Genomic DNA, 15,829 nt, shown 5'->3' on the forward strand with positions numbered 1-15,829 from the left:
TGTTCTTTTATTAAATGTTCTTTAAAATATAATTTATTCACGTTTAGGCTTGAATTGTACGCATGATAAGTGTTCAGTGTCATGATTATGGAGGCCCAAGAGTACGGTGGCCGGGAAGTGCAAAACAACATTACAAAGTTTGAAACACTTTTACAAAGCTCGAGACAAATTTACATTTTGAAAAACATGTTTACCTGTCATCAGACACAATTACATAAGAAAAACAATTTTACCAAGGACAAAACAAATTTACATTTTAAAAAAACAAATTAACAAGACCTAAACACTTTTACAAATCCCGAAACATATTTACAATTAGATTGCCTACGGAAAAGGAATGTACCACACCCCGGAAGTGAAGTAGAATGTACCACACACCGGTAGTGATGCGGGGGAAAGTTGTTGTTGTTGCCGGTGAGCGCGGTAAATTCGCGCTGTGGAGTACATGGCGTAAACAAAGTTTATGGTGACTGAACATGGACAGCGGTCGAGGGTTGTTTTGCCCGTTTTGTGGCAAACACATGAGCAGCTTAACACAGTTTCGCTTTGCGTGTGGTGGTGTTTAGAGATAATAAAGGACGTGGAACAGTCCTTTGTTTTTCAAAATGTATATTTGTCTCGAGCTTTGTAAAAGTGTTTCAAACTTTGTATTGTTGTTTTGCACTTCCCGGCCACCGTACAAGAGTGCTAGTTAGAAAATCAAAGACTCAAATGATCAATTTAATTATTGAAGCATAAAAATGTCTTCATTTTCTTGTCTGCTTAGTCCCTTTATTAATCTGGGGTCGCCACAGCGGAATGAACCACCAACTTATCCAGCAAGTTTTTACGCAGCGGATGCCCTTCCAGCTGCAACCCATCTCTAGTAAACACCCACACACACATTTACACACACACTCATACACTATGGACAATTTAGCCTATCCAATTCACCTGTACCGCATGTCTTTGGACTGTGGGGGAAACCGGAGCACCCAGAGGAAACCCACGCGAATGCAGGGAGAACATGCAAACTCCACACAGAAACACCAACTGAACCGAGGCTCGAACCAGCAACCTTCTTGCTGTGAGGGGACAACACTACCTACTGCGCCACTGCTTCGACCAGCATAAAAATGTACATGAATAAATCACAATTTAAATGGACAAATAAATAGATATGTTTGAATTGTGTTTTTAAATGTCATTTAATTAAGCAATAAAACAATGCATTACAAATACATTTTAAATCTATAAATAAGTAGACACTTTTATTACTGTATTATTATTTAATCCATGTTTTAAAGGCTGATTAATTAAACAGTAAAAATTTGGGTTAATAAATCACAAAACACATTTTAAACAGCTTTTTAAATAAGCATTTGGCAAATGCTTTTCTCCCTATTTGCTGTTTGGTTTTCTTTTGCCACATGCTTTTCTCAAATTGAAAATGAATCGAGTTAAAAATGGCTCTGCTGTAATGAGCTATTGTTTTCCTCTGTTAGGAAAAAAAGACAGTTAACAGTTTTATCTAGATTAAATGACCTTGGTGATAAAGATTTTCTTGGTGATATAGAACAAAATGAACTTCGTATTTTGCCATCAGAGTTGGATGATTATTATACAGAGAAAGCTAAAGGAGCTTTACTATCTAGAGTGAAATGGATAGAGGAGGGGGAGAAAAATTCTTCATATATATTTTTTTTAATTTAGTAAAACATAGACAATCTTCAAAAACTATTAATAAACTTAGCATAAATAACAATGTAAGTGAAGAGAAAACTTTGATTGATGATCACATCTATTCATATTATTATGTAAGTCAAAATTTAATGAGAATGATTGTGACTTTTTATTTTTCTTTTTAAAAGATAAAGTTCTTATTATGACAGCTTCCGAGAAATGATGGAATCTGACATTGTTATCTCTGAACTTGATGTTACTATTTCTAAAATATCCAATGGAAAATCCCCAGGTACAGACGAAATCACAGTTGAGATTTATAAACATTTTTGGCCAGAGATGAGATTTTTAGTTTTTGAAGCACTTAAGGAATGTATAGAGAAAGAGAACTATCGACTTCTATGAAGCAGGGTTTAATCATTTAGTTCCAAAGCCAAGCAAAGACAAATTATTTTTAAATAATTGGAGACCCATAACTCTTTTGTCCAATGATTTTAAATTGCTCTCTCATGTATTTGCCAATAGACTCAAAAAAAGGTATAGGCGAGATAATTAATGAAACACAATCAGCTTTCATTAAAGGGAGAAGTATTCAGACTGATAGTTGATATGCTCGATTATAGGTATTTAATTCCTCAGACAAGTTTATTTCTATTTCTAGACTTTTTCAAGTCATTTAATACCCTTTAGCATCCTTTTTTGTCTTTAGAAAATCTTTAGAAACTTTTGGGTTTAGTCCGGGCTTTTGTAGGGTAATTTCCATGTTCTATACTGATATATTCAGTAGTAAATCACTGAATTCAGGATCATCTCCTGGAGTTTACATCAAAAGAGGAATCCATCAAGGATGTCCCATCTCACCTTTTCTTTTTAATATAGCTGTTGAACTTTGTCATTATATTTAAAAAATTCAGAGTACACTTTAGGTATTGATATACCTGGTAGGACTTTTAGTTTAAGTCAGTTTGCTGATGACACTCTATTAATTCTTTAAAAAAAAGGGAGGTGCTCCCTTTAGCTCTTGTCAAAATTTCTGTTTCCTAAAGCTTCTGAATTCACCTTAAACCTAAGAAAATGTGGAAAAATAACTATTCAGAATTGTACTTTAAGAGAATTAGAGTGTATTCTAGTAAAAGAAGAAGTTAAATATTTGGGAGTTACCATCACCAAAAATTCTGTTAATAGAGAATGTGCAAATTTTAATATTAAAATAGATGGCGTGAAAAAAATCCTTAAATTATTGGCTAGCTAGAGACCTTTCCATATTGGGTACAATTCTTTTGACTAGGATTATCTAAAATTATATATTTAACTTATTCTTTATATACTCCTCCCAAAATAGTTAAATCTATAAATTCAATATTATTTAAATTTATTTGGAAAAATAAAACACATTATTTACGTAAGAATCATATGGTCAAAGAGTATGAATATGGAGGTTTAAAAGCAATCGATTTTGAATGTCTTCATGGCACTTTTAGAGTTAAATGATTGAAAGAGTGTTTAGCTAAGCCTTATTCAATATTTTATCATATCCCAAATAATTTGTTTAAAAAAATTGGTGGCCTTGAATTTGTATTAAGATATGATTATGATTGTTCAAAACTTCCTTTGAAGCTGTCTACTTTTCATAAGCAAGCACTGCTATTTTGGAAAATGATATTTACCCATAATTTTCCCCTCATAAATCCACTCTTTGAAATAAAAGGGCTGTTATTATTAACAGAAAATCATTGTTTAGAGGTGACTGGTACAATAAAGGCATTATATTTATTGATGATTTGTTAGATGAAAATGGACTGCTACTATCTCATAACGAATTTTTAAATAAATATAGAGTTAAAATCACAGATAAAGGTTATATTGAAATTTGTGAGGCTATACCTATTGCTTTGTTTAGGTTAATTCAAAGTAATTATTTTGATCCCCCATGTACACTTGTAACTTTTCTTCCGTCTTTAAAAATATCAATGTTGATATTTTTGATAGTAAATATAACAACAAGCTTATTTACAACATGCCTTATAATGGGGGATTTTAAGTGTTATCATCTAGGAGTTGTTAAACCCTTAGTAGAGGACAAAGCTTTTACCTTTTCTCTTAAATATCCTGTAGCACCTAAGGTTAAGGAAACTCATTACATAATTTTATTCAGGATATATCATGTGAAGGAGTTTATTCAAAAAAGATTTAGCTTCTGCTCCAGAAACACTCAATCACTTATGTTTTTCTTGTGAATTTACTTTTAAATTCTGGTTTGACATCCATACTTGGCTTTCATTAAAGATGATTTCAGTCCCCCCTATTGTTCTAGAAGATATTTTATTTTACAAAGCTGATTTACATTGTTCTTTCTCTGATGTTGTGAACTTTATTTTACTAATGGGTAAATATCAAATTCATTGCTGTAAGTGGAAAAAATGCTGAACCTCTTTTAGATGTTTTCTTTCTGAGGTAAAGAAAGTGGCTCAAAGCCTCAAATATTCCAGAAACCAAAGTAAAATAACTGAAGCTCTCTGTACTTCATTTTCATAATATTTATTGTTAGAATATTTTGTTTGTCCTTTGATGTAGATCTTTTGTACTGCTCCTTGCTCCTTGTTGCAGTGGTAACATTTTTAATTTATTTTATATATTTGTAATGGTAAATATGCCTTGCGATGTTGATTGTTCTGTCTTGTGATGTAAACTTTTTGCAACAATAAAAACGAAAAAAAAAAACACTTATTCTTAGTGGATTAAACAAGTTTTTCAAAATTGTGTAAAAATGTTTGGATTAAAAGTTTTGATCAACTTCAAATACTGAATGTCTGTGTATTTGAAAGAGAGAGAGAGCAGATATGTTATGTGAGATGTGAAAAGGAGTGTGAAATTTGTCATGTCCTGACTGCAACAGTAAGTGGCAAAAAAGCTGAACAACAAAGACTTTTATTTTGGCGTGTTATGTGACGTCATAAGGCTGCGCCGCTTCCGCGCTGCGGTTCAACTGGAGGAAGGTTTGTTTCACAACTTTACACAAATATAAACAGATTGATTAAAGTTTCAGGTTTTCCTTTCGATATTATATACCTGCGGTTGACTATTATTTTAATCCTTTATACAACGAAGTATTATTTTAATAACAGTAATCGAGGGCTATTGTTTGAACAACTGAAATGTGTTTTAATGAAGGTTTATTTATTTACTAGCATAATGTCATTCCAATACAAGTATACATTATTATATATATATATATATATATATATATATATATATATATATATATATATATATATATATATATATATATATATATATAAATGGAGAACTAGTTTTTATTAGGTCATTTGTTTGTGGCTATTGTTTCTTGCTCAGACTTACCTGATTTATTTGTCAATCACACTCATATAAAGAAAGTGTTGAAGAGAAGTTATTTTGTTTCTGTTCATTGTTTTGTTCATTTTAAACAGAATAAAGTGTCCAAACACAGAGAAAAACTCCTGCTAAAGCGACTGATCTACACACTGTTATAAAGATGGCGTTTATTAAAGAGGAGAGTGAAGATGTGAAGATTGAAGAAACATTTACAGTCAAACAGGAAGATCCGCAGGAACAAACAAGTTAGTTTTCATTTAGATATATTTTAATAATAAGAATACAAAATTAAATCCATGTTGCAGCCCTGAGTGTGCTGCCTAGTTCTCCTAAATGCACATAAGCACACATTGAAAGACAGGAATGAGTTTCTTTTGTTACTTGTTCTCATGTCTTTTGTCATTATGTATTATTAGTCTCCCATTTTCTCTACCTTCTTAAGGTTATTGCTTTTCTTGTTCTCCTACTGTGTAAAGCGCCCTTGAGCACTGTCGCTATAAAAAATAAATGAAAACAATAAATTAATAAAAAGTTAAACTGAGCTGACGATATTTGACCTACAGTATTCTCATAAAAGATATCTGCCATTACAGTGATAGTGTTAGCTAGGTACTTTCCATTTGCATATGTCAGGTTGATCATAATACCCTTGTTTTTAATCGACTTCTTTATGGGTTTAAACTTGTTTCTAGTAGTTGTTACTAGTTCTCACAGATAGTATCAGAGTTAGAATTAAATCTTTATTATAATAACTAATTACCAGGGCTATTGTATTTAAACAGGGTTTCCGCGGAGTCTTAAAATGTCTTAAATTCCAAAATCTAAAATTTGGCCCTAAAAAATCTTAAATTTGCTGAAATGTTGTGTTGTAGGTCTTGTTTTGTTACTCAATTTGGTCAAAGCCCATACAATCACCAACAATCCATCTCAATAAAACTTTCAACTTTTATTTAAAAAGGTCATTTTAACTCTGTTTATCATAATGGTAAAGACTGCTGACGATATCCACCTGGACAGATTGTTTTGAATGGATTTAGTTTATTATAGTTTTTAAAACTTTTAAAACATTTGTTAATTAGTTTTTTTTATTTTAAAGAAAGTTTATTTTGGAAAAAAAGTGTGTGGATCCAAGTCGAGCTCTCTTGTTTTTACACAATATTTAAGATATTTTGCTAAGAAATATCTAAAATATTTTTATGTTATTATTAATTTTGATTTATTATTGTATTATTAAACATTTTATATAAAAAATATTTTTTGAAAGGACAAATAAAAAACCTTTTCTTCTGGGCCATTTGAAAAATTCCTTATTCTAAAATTTCATTCATATTGGTCTTAAAAATGTCTTTAAAAGTCTAAAATTTAACTTGGTGACACCTGTAGAAACCCTGATTTAAAGTATGTCAGAAAACGTGGATGACTCTAATTTTAAATATGCTGAATGAAAATGGACACTAAAATAATTAATTATTATAAAACATTGTACAGTATTCTAAACTATATGATGTTAAGTTTATCAGTATTGACCATATTCTTCACGTATCAGCAGGCGCCGCTATTGGAATCTTTTTGCTTTTTAAAGAATACGTTTTTAGATCCTTAAAACAGTGTAATGCTGCTTGTCTTTGATCTTGTGGGGGAAACCGGAGCACCCAGAGAAAACCCACGCCAGCTTGGGGAGAACATGCAAACTCCACACAGAAATACCAACTGACCCAGCTGAGGCTCGAACCAGTAACCTTCTTGCTGTGAGGCGACAGCACCACCTACTGTGCCTCCTCGTCGCCCGACAACACTGATTTATTTGCATATTTTTTATGCGATATTCCAGTTTTGCAAATTAATTTAATTGGCATTTTTGGATGGAAACATAGCTGTAAGGTTTGAAGCTTACGCTGCTATTCTGAACCAATAATCGGAAACAGAAGGCGTGTTTAAATCCATTATTTATCTGACTTTATTGTAATTAATCTGACTCCATCAAAGTTGTTATTATCATTAATAAATAGAAAGAGTCTCAAAGCTTAAAGCAGGTAAAGTTGTTTATTAAGTTACATGTTTATATATAGAATGAAACAAACTAACATACTGTATAAAGAAATTAGCTGTACATGCACTGCTGAGCAACAAAAACAGTGAAATTGCCTTTGTTAGCATATGAGGCTACGCAGCCATATGAGGGAGAGGCAGAGTAAAAGCCATTCTCCCAGATCAACACTTACCGTTCCTTATTATACCCTGAGTAAAGCATTGTCAAACATGAGTGAAAACCAACCCCCAAAACCAACTGAACATGAGAGCACAGCAGAGGAGATAAAGTGGGTGAGAACATTAACATACTCTCCTCAGGCCATGACTCAACAATAGTAAATATATTGAAATACAAGCAATCAATGTCTCTGTTGATTTTAGCACTACAACGCTTAAGTCATAAACTGTCAAATGACTCCATACATGATAAAGCTATTTGAAGGAAGATCAAGGGCAGATGAATTGTGGATGGTGAAAAGCAAATGGTTACTGCAAGCAAATGGCAGAAATTTGTATTTGAGCTGTGATCAACTCTGCCAGGCCAGGAGGACCCATCCCATTCTTGGAATGTCTCAGAAGTCCTTGATTAGCATAGAAGGAATATATAATAGAATAATATATAATTTTTTCTCATCCTGCTTACCCATTACCTACATTTCAGTCACACAAAGAACAAAGTCACGTACGAGAAAGGCTTGTTCTTCTTTAATTAATAACTAGCTTAAATTCACAGACCTTCGACAGAGACATCTACTGTAAGTAGATTAATTGGATTATTACTCTTCTAAAAACTGTTTTAGTACTGCTTACATTCTTATTATTCAACTATTTTAATAGATTTTTCCAAAGTCTTCAATTTTTCCACAACACACATATTGAACAACAAATTAACATGGTACATAGCTACAGACATACACCCCATAAAGAAAAAGGGTGAAAGATAAAAATAAAAATAAATTAATTTATAAAAATAGATCAAATAAATTAGGAAACTAGGGATAAACTCACAAAGGATATAATAACCTCTGAGCGTTCAATGTAGGAGAGGAAAGGCTGCCAAACCTCTAAAACTTTTTTGTAGAGTTTTGGTGATGTACTTAAGGTGCTCGAGTTTAAGATGTGATAATTATAATCTCCAATGTTTGTGGGATGGTGGGTTTGTTTTTTCCATCTTAGGAGAATCAGGCGTCTGGCCAATAAAGAAGAAAAGGCAATGATCTCAATTACATATAGATGAAAATGATCTAAAAATATTGGCCCAAAATTTATGTAATCTAGGGCATCGCCAGAACATCAGATCTGCTGGCTCCAAACCACATCTGGGGCAAGATGAATCTGACCCTGGATACATTTTTGCCAGCTTGCTCCTAGATAGGTGAAGCCTAAGGCCCCGTTTACACTAATGCGTTTTAGTTTGAAAACGCATAAGTTTTGCTACGGTTAAGCCAACCGTTCACACTACGCCGGAGTTCTCGAGCGCCGAAAACGGAGCGTTTCGAAAACGCTGGAGAGGCCGTTTTCATTCTGAAATGCTGCTGCTCCGTCTCAGTGTGGATGATGGAAAACGGAGACATCTGAAAACGGAGGCGGGGCTGCTGACATTCGCCTCTCTGATTGGGGCTTTTCCTGAATATTAAGTAGCCTAACACACACAGTTCAGTCCTGCATTTTCTCCGTGTAAGTTCAGACTTCGCATGTTTGATCAAGGCTGCAGTCTCTTTTTCTCAGTTTGATATGGAAAACAGACTATACCGAGGACATGGGTAAATCTTCAAAGGGAACAGTGTAACTTCATTCACATCACCCTGGCTACGTTGTTTCACTTTCTCAACAATAAAATGTAAACATGATTTAAGGAACTGCCTTTTTTATTTTAATATTAACATCTAAACAGACAGCAGAAATGTTGAGGCGCCGTGCTGCATGAGCGTCATCTTCACTGTGTGGATATTTATAACAAAACGGAGCCGATAACAACTGCCTTCTTTCAATTTCAGTGAAAATACGAAACGCAGCCTCTCTTTTGCTGAGTATCAGTTTTAATAATCGATAATGGCCATTATAAAAGTATAACATACAATAAGTTTATACATTATAGGAAATAAAGGCAAGCGATCAGTCAATATACAGAATAGGCTACGTGGTTACATTAATCATTAACTTATCTTTGCGCTCAGCCAAAACACGGTACTTGAGAAAAAGTAAGATTCTAATGACCAAAGTCAGGGAATATGTTGTTAGATAAAGACAACAAGATGAATGAAATATCACGTTTAATAAATATAGTGAGATTAGATCCAGCGGTAGATGCTTGATGAGAAGTCCGACTAGCAGAGCTCTCATCTGGGTAGATGAGCTGCAGCGCTTGCCAGAGAGTGTCTGTGTGGTCACGTGATGTGCGTTTTCAGCGTTTTGGTGTGGACAGAGAGCTGTTCAGAAACGCTGGGTAAAACGCGAGTGTGGACGCGGATCGTTTTCATTCTAAAACGCCATTTTAAAACTAAAACGCACTAGTGTAAACGGGGCCTAAGAAGCACCTTAAACTGAAGAAGACCATGTCTAATACATACAGGGGATGAGTGTACCAGTTCTATGGCATATTGCCAGGCTGTATCTGATATTTCTAATCCCAGTCTGTCTTCCCATTTTTGTTTTATACAATTTAGGCAAGGGGAGGCAGTTCTTTAGAACACTTCATATAACATGGACATCATACCCCTTTGATATGAGTCCATATTTACCAATTGATCTATCCAACATGCTTATGGTTGGTTTTGTGAAGAAGACAAGTGTTTTTTAACGAAACTATGGACTTGAAAGTACCTTAAAGAGCCCATATTATACACGAAATAGGGTCATATCTTGGTTGTAAGGGTCTCCAACAACAGTCTAATATGCATGCAAGGTCAAAAAACACTTTCATGGTCTTATAATCTGCATTTATTTTCACCTAATTATCCCAGCGACTCCTGTATGAATCGTCCAGTGATTCATTTGTTCTCAAACCCCTCTTTAGCGTGAAGCTAATCTGCGCTGATTGGACCGATGACAGTCTGTTGCGATTGGTCGACTGCCTTCAGTGAGAGAGTGAAATGCCCAACAGCTAATCAGCAATATAAAAGTAATCACAGTTCATACACGTTCGATAGTGTAGGCGTGGATTTTAGCTGCCAGTGGGTCAATGTAAATACAGACGGTGGACTTGAAAATTCCGACGACTAACTATTTTATTGTGCAAAAACAGTTGAGGAGATCTTCTAGCTTGTCTCACTGCTCTTTTCAACGACACACACACAAACACATATTGCCCTCGTCCTAACACACACACACACACACACACACACACACACAAACACTTAACCCTGCTCCGGAGACAACGCGCGCGCACACAAACAGACACACACACACAAACACTTAACCCTGGTCTGGACGACAACGCACACACACACACCTCCGGATGACAGCGCGCGTACACGCACACACACAAACACTACCCTCCTCCACGGACCTCATTAAACAAAGCAGCATGCGTCACGTTTTTAACGTTACTTTGCACCCGATATGAGAATAAAGCGAGTTAACCTCATACAGCACACGCGGTTACAAGTGACAAATCACAACTAAATACATTTGCAAGCTAGAGTAAACGAGGCAACTTTAATCGCCTGTACTTGCACTTGAGAAATGGAAGAAGAAACCCATCCTGACATGTCCAGCAGTAAGTTACTCTTTACTGATCCTTCCTTTAACAAACGCTGATGAAGTATTCTTTGTAGCATGTAGTTTCCAGAAGTTTCCAGTAGTTTCCAACTGCTTGGCTATAATGCTGAGGTTTCATCTTTGGGTAGAGACTCAATAATATCCATCTGCAGTGTGACTCCAATCGACCGGCATGTTTGCGTGTGTGTGTGTGTCTGGGTTTCTGTGTTAGAGGGCGGGGCCACAGGTTTCAAATCTCCCAGGTTTGCGCGTGCACGTAAATAACAGAGAGAAAAGTCTATGGCTTGGGTGGCTGGAGTCACTGATAATTCACTTGACTTTCCTCATGCACCGCCTGGTGTAGATGTCGTGGTGGGAGGGAAGCTCACCTCCTACTACGCGTCCAGCAGTTCACACAATCCTATTTAGGCCTTTGCGATTGCTGCTGGTGCTATTTACATACCAGGTGGTGATACAGCCACACAGGATGCTCCCCACAGTGCAGGTGTAGAATGAGCGGAGGATGTGAGTGCTGACTCTCTTCACTGGTGTCCCGTTGATGGTGATGGGGGTGTGTTCTCTATTCTCTTTCCTGAAATCCACCACCAGCTCCTTGGTTTTGCTGATGTTGAGTGAGAGGTGGTTTTCCTCACACCACTGCGTCAGAGTGTGCACCTCCTCTCTGTTGGCCGTCTCATTATTATCTGTGATTAGGCCCACCACTGTTGTGTCATCAGCAAATTTAACAATGACGTTGGAGATGTGTTTGGCTGTACAGTCATGTGTGTACAGGGAGTAGAGGAGTGGACTGAGAACACAGCCCTGTGGATCACCAGTGTTGAGGATCAGTGTGGATAAGGATATGTTGTTCATTCTGACCACCTGGGGCCTCATGTACTAAGACTTGCGTGGAAATCTTACTAAAACATTGCGTACGCACAAAGCTGTAAATGTGCGTACGCAGAAAAAAATTCAGATGTATGAAACACTGCGTACGCCGAATCTCACGCATATTCTTTTGTACATCCGAATGAACGTGAAACTGAGCGCAACATGCACGAGCGCAAAACCCCTCCCTGCCTCCTCCCCCGTATGAATATGCTAATGACTATGCTAATGGCAAAACCCAACGAAAAAGCAATGGCAAAGCAAGCAAGAAGAGAAACTTTGAACAGAATGTGAATTGGTGGTGCTCCTTTCGGAGGTAGACAGGAGAAAAGCGGTGTTATTTGCAAGTTTGTTCTCAGGAATTAACAACAAAAGAAAAAAATTGAGTGGGAGAGTTTAGCTGATGCGGTTAACACAGTTGGGTCTGAACATCGCACTGAGTGCATTAAAAAAAGAAATAGTGTGGTTTATATCTGTAAAATGTTGCAACACTCGCAACATTCTCAGTGGCGCGCTCGTAGGACGCATGTCATCATGTTTTGACACGTTCGAGCATGAACTCGGCTCGAATCCAGCGTCTGATGAACTCTTTCTTCTTTTTTCCCCCGCTACATATCAGATTTTGCCTACTATTTATCACGAGAAAGACAAGTAGGAATCATCAATAAGTTTGTGCATCATATTTTATTTGCACATTTATTGAATGGAAATGTTTCTGATTCACGCATGCAAATTCATCTTCAGATGGTGCCTTTATAGCAATGTGCGTGCGGTAGATAGCTCAGATTACATTGGGAAAACAGGCGACCGCTGCAAATTGTGCTTTAATGTTTAGCTGCTCAACTGTATGGTATGGAAATCGTATTTACCTGCTAGATCGATGAACCCGTCTCATACAGCTGCCATTGCAAGGCTCAGTCACTTTGTAGAGAGGAATTTAACACAACTGCCTCTAGGAGTCGCCAATGGAAATAAAACAGACACGCACAAAAAATGTGCATACGCCAGCCAGAAAGCTGCCGTGAAGCTGCGCACATTCCCACGTTCAGTTCATTGTTAGTAAATCCAAACGTGAGCGATTCTGAGCGTGAAACCTGGCGTACGCAAAGTTTTTGTGCGTACGCAGCGTTAATACATGAGGCCCCTGGCGTCTGTTTGACAGGAAGTCCAGAATTCAGTTGCACAGAGAGCTGTGTAGACCCAGAGCTTGGTGCTTCACCACTAGTTTGGCAGGCACTGTAGTGTTGAATACTGAGCTGTAGTCCACAAACAGCATTCTCACATATGTGCTTTTATTTTCCAGGTGAGACAGAGCAGTGTGCAAAGTGAAAGCAATTGCATCATCAGTGGAGCGATTATTCCTGTAAGCAAATTGCAGAGGGTCAGTGTGAGCGGGCGGTACAGAGCAGATGAGCTTTTTAATCAGCTTGTCAAAGCACTTGCTGAAGATGGGTGTCAAAGCAACTGGACGCCAGTCATTTAAGCATGTGGTTTTAGATTATGTCGGTATGGGCACAATAGTAGCTGTCTTAAAGCATGTGCGAACCACAGGCCGAGAGAGCGAGAGGTTAACGATGTCCGTAAAAAACCCCCGCTAGCTGGTGTGCGCATGCTTTAAGTACACGTCCAGGGATGCCATCTGGGCCGTAGCTTTCCGAATGCTCTTGTGACGCAAATATCTCGTTACGTCCGCTACAGAAACAGAGTGTGCTGGCGGTTTCGATATCGGCCGCGGGAGCGCACAGTGTGTGGGTGCTGTCCTGGGCTTTAAAGCAGGTGTACAACGAGTTGAGCTCGTCCAGGAGAGACGCAGAAATGTTGACAGTGGCGGGTTTGCTACTTTTAAAGTCTGTGATGTAATTAAGTCCCTGCCACATACTTCTCCCCTCTACCTCTGTATTGATGTTTTGATAGTTTACCTGATGTTGTAGTTTGCTTGTTTTTGTTCCTCAGCATTTCTGGATTTATAGGCGGAGGTTCACACTGATAGGACTGTTCGAACTTCGCCATTAATCCATGGTTTTGGGTTGGGGTAGTTACGGACAGTTTTTGTTGGGACCATGTCTTCTATACACTTTCTGATGAAGCATGTAACGGTGTCTTGAGTAAACTTTAGGTCGTACTCACACTAGGTACAGTTGCCTCAAACTGGGCCAAACCACGCTTGTCCCCCCTCCCGTCTCCCCCGACGGCCCGCACTCACACCACAAATGGGCCTCGGCACGCTTACGTCATCGCTGCTGCGCTGTTCAGTGAAAAGCGCTTTCACTCACTCAGCAGCACAGTGGAGATTTCTCTAGTTATATCGTTTCAGTCGTTTGATATGCAGTGACATAAATTATATATTTCAACAAACAGTCCTTAGGGATGCATTTACACGCAGTCAGATATTTCGCCAAACAGATCCGCCACTTTTGGCGCTTATAAACAATCATAAAGCCCTCGTGCTGCAGGAATGAGGAGGTTTGCTGAAGGCACGCAACTGTTGTGCAGTGAGATGTCTGTGTCTTTAATAAATTACGGCAGTTTGCGTTCACTGAACAGTAAGAATGATTAATAAATCCATATGAAACAATCCCTTAAAGTCACGTCTCTCTTTCAGTTTCGGGCTTTGGCACGTTTTGCACTCACACAACAAATGTACCGGCCAAGTGAACCGCGCTCAGGCCCTTCTCTTCCAACCGGGCTAGGGCCAGCCAAGTGAACCGTGCTTGAGCCCGATTCAGCTAAGGGTCTTCTCAACGATCCGGGAAACTCACACTTCTCAAACGATCCGGGAAACGGGCCTGGGCACGGTACGGATGGCATAGTGTGAATAGGCCCTTAATGTTGTCATCAGAAGCTGCCAGGAACATCTCCCAGTCCACATGATCAAAACATTCTTGAAGTATAGAATCCGATTGGTCCGTCCAGCATTGAAACGTCTTGAGGGTGGGTGGTTCCCGTTTCAATTTCTGCCTGTAAGCAGGCAAGAGCAGAACAGAAGAGTCATCTGATTTGCCAAACGGTGGGCGGGGGAGGGATTTGTTGGCGTCCCGGAACAGAGAATAGCAGTGGTCCAAAATACGGTCACCACGCATGTTTGTGGTGATATGGTGATAGTATTTTGGAGCGATTGTCCAGAGATTGGCATTGTTAAAGTCCCCTGTAACAATAAACGCTGCCTCTGGGTGTGTGGTTTCCTGCTCGCTTATGCTCCCATTCAGTTTCCCAACCGCCTGCTCTGTGTTGGCTTGAGGGTGGATGTAGACAGCTGTAATTATAACAGCTGTGAACTCTCTTGGTGGCCAGTGTGGTCGGCACCAAAGCATAAGGTATTCCAGATCAGGAGAACAAAATAATCTAACTGGATGTATGTTTCTCAACCATAAGTTGTTAATAAATAAAAAAAACACCTCCTTCTTTGCTTTCCCCTGTCAGTTCTTTCATTCTATCCACAGTTTCTTATCCATAGTATTCTATCCATAGTATTCCCTGTCTGCTAAACAAATTTTAGAGAAACATTTTGTTGTAATTATGAATATATACAAATAAAAATAGGCCATTGTTACGACCCCCTCGTTCAAGTTGCAACATAAAAGAGCTCAGACGACAAAAAAATTATATATGCAACTTATTCATTATACACAACTAATAAAGCAACAAATCAAGAAACAAACAAATGTCTAGGGGAAAATAAAGAAAATAACTAACTTTAACTACACATAAATAATGCCAAACAAAACCATAAGGTTGCCAAAATAAAGAGATGGTCTTGATGCAAGGACGGCCAGTAGCCACACTATCCTACAGAAGCTAGCTCACTCTCGCATTTATATGCTTTGAACCAATTGGGGAGCAACCATGGCACCTAATCCGGATCTGCCACATGCAAACTAGAATACCGGGGTCGTCACACCATTTACACCTTTCGAATCTGTGTCTTATCAATGTGACCAAAATTTCTTTTATGATGTATTATGTAAGAAACTCTAAAAACTGGACTGACACCGTTTCAATTTATTATAAGTTCTATGTTAAGCGGCTTTGACAGTTTACATTGTAAAAGCACTAGATAAATAAAGATGAATTGAATAGAATCTGCTTAAACGTGTACACGTTAATGGACCAAACACAATATGATCTGATTTATTTCACATTTAATGTGCATCAGAAATACAATGTGTGTAGCCAATGTTTCCAGTGTCTTTTCACT

At 37.7% G+C, this 15,829-nt stretch overlaps 1 protein-coding gene across 2 annotated transcripts in view; it reads left to right on the forward strand.

Annotated features, from left to right (window-relative positions):
• Positions 1–4,607: 4,607 nt before the first annotated feature.
• The window catches only part of LOC137489786 (uncharacterized), a 284,916-nt gene continuing 273,694 nt past the window's right edge, over positions 4,608–15,829 (forward strand). For both annotated transcript variants that reach the window (XM_073948384.1, XM_068217821.2), the window contains exons 1-2: positions 4,608–4,658; positions 5,112–5,261. In XM_073948384.1, coding sequence (XP_073804485.1) covers positions 5,177–5,261 — 85 coding nt within the window. In that variant the 5' untranslated portion in view covers positions 4,608–4,658; positions 5,112–5,176. The remainder of the gene's footprint in view (positions 4,659–5,111; positions 5,262–15,829) is intronic.

Source organism: Danio rerio, chromosome 4, assembly GCF_049306965.1.
Source record: "Danio rerio strain Tuebingen ecotype United States chromosome 4, GRCz12tu, whole genome shotgun sequence".
In the NCBI taxonomy this organism is placed as follows: Eukaryota; Metazoa; Chordata; class Actinopteri; order Cypriniformes; family Danionidae; genus Danio; species Danio rerio.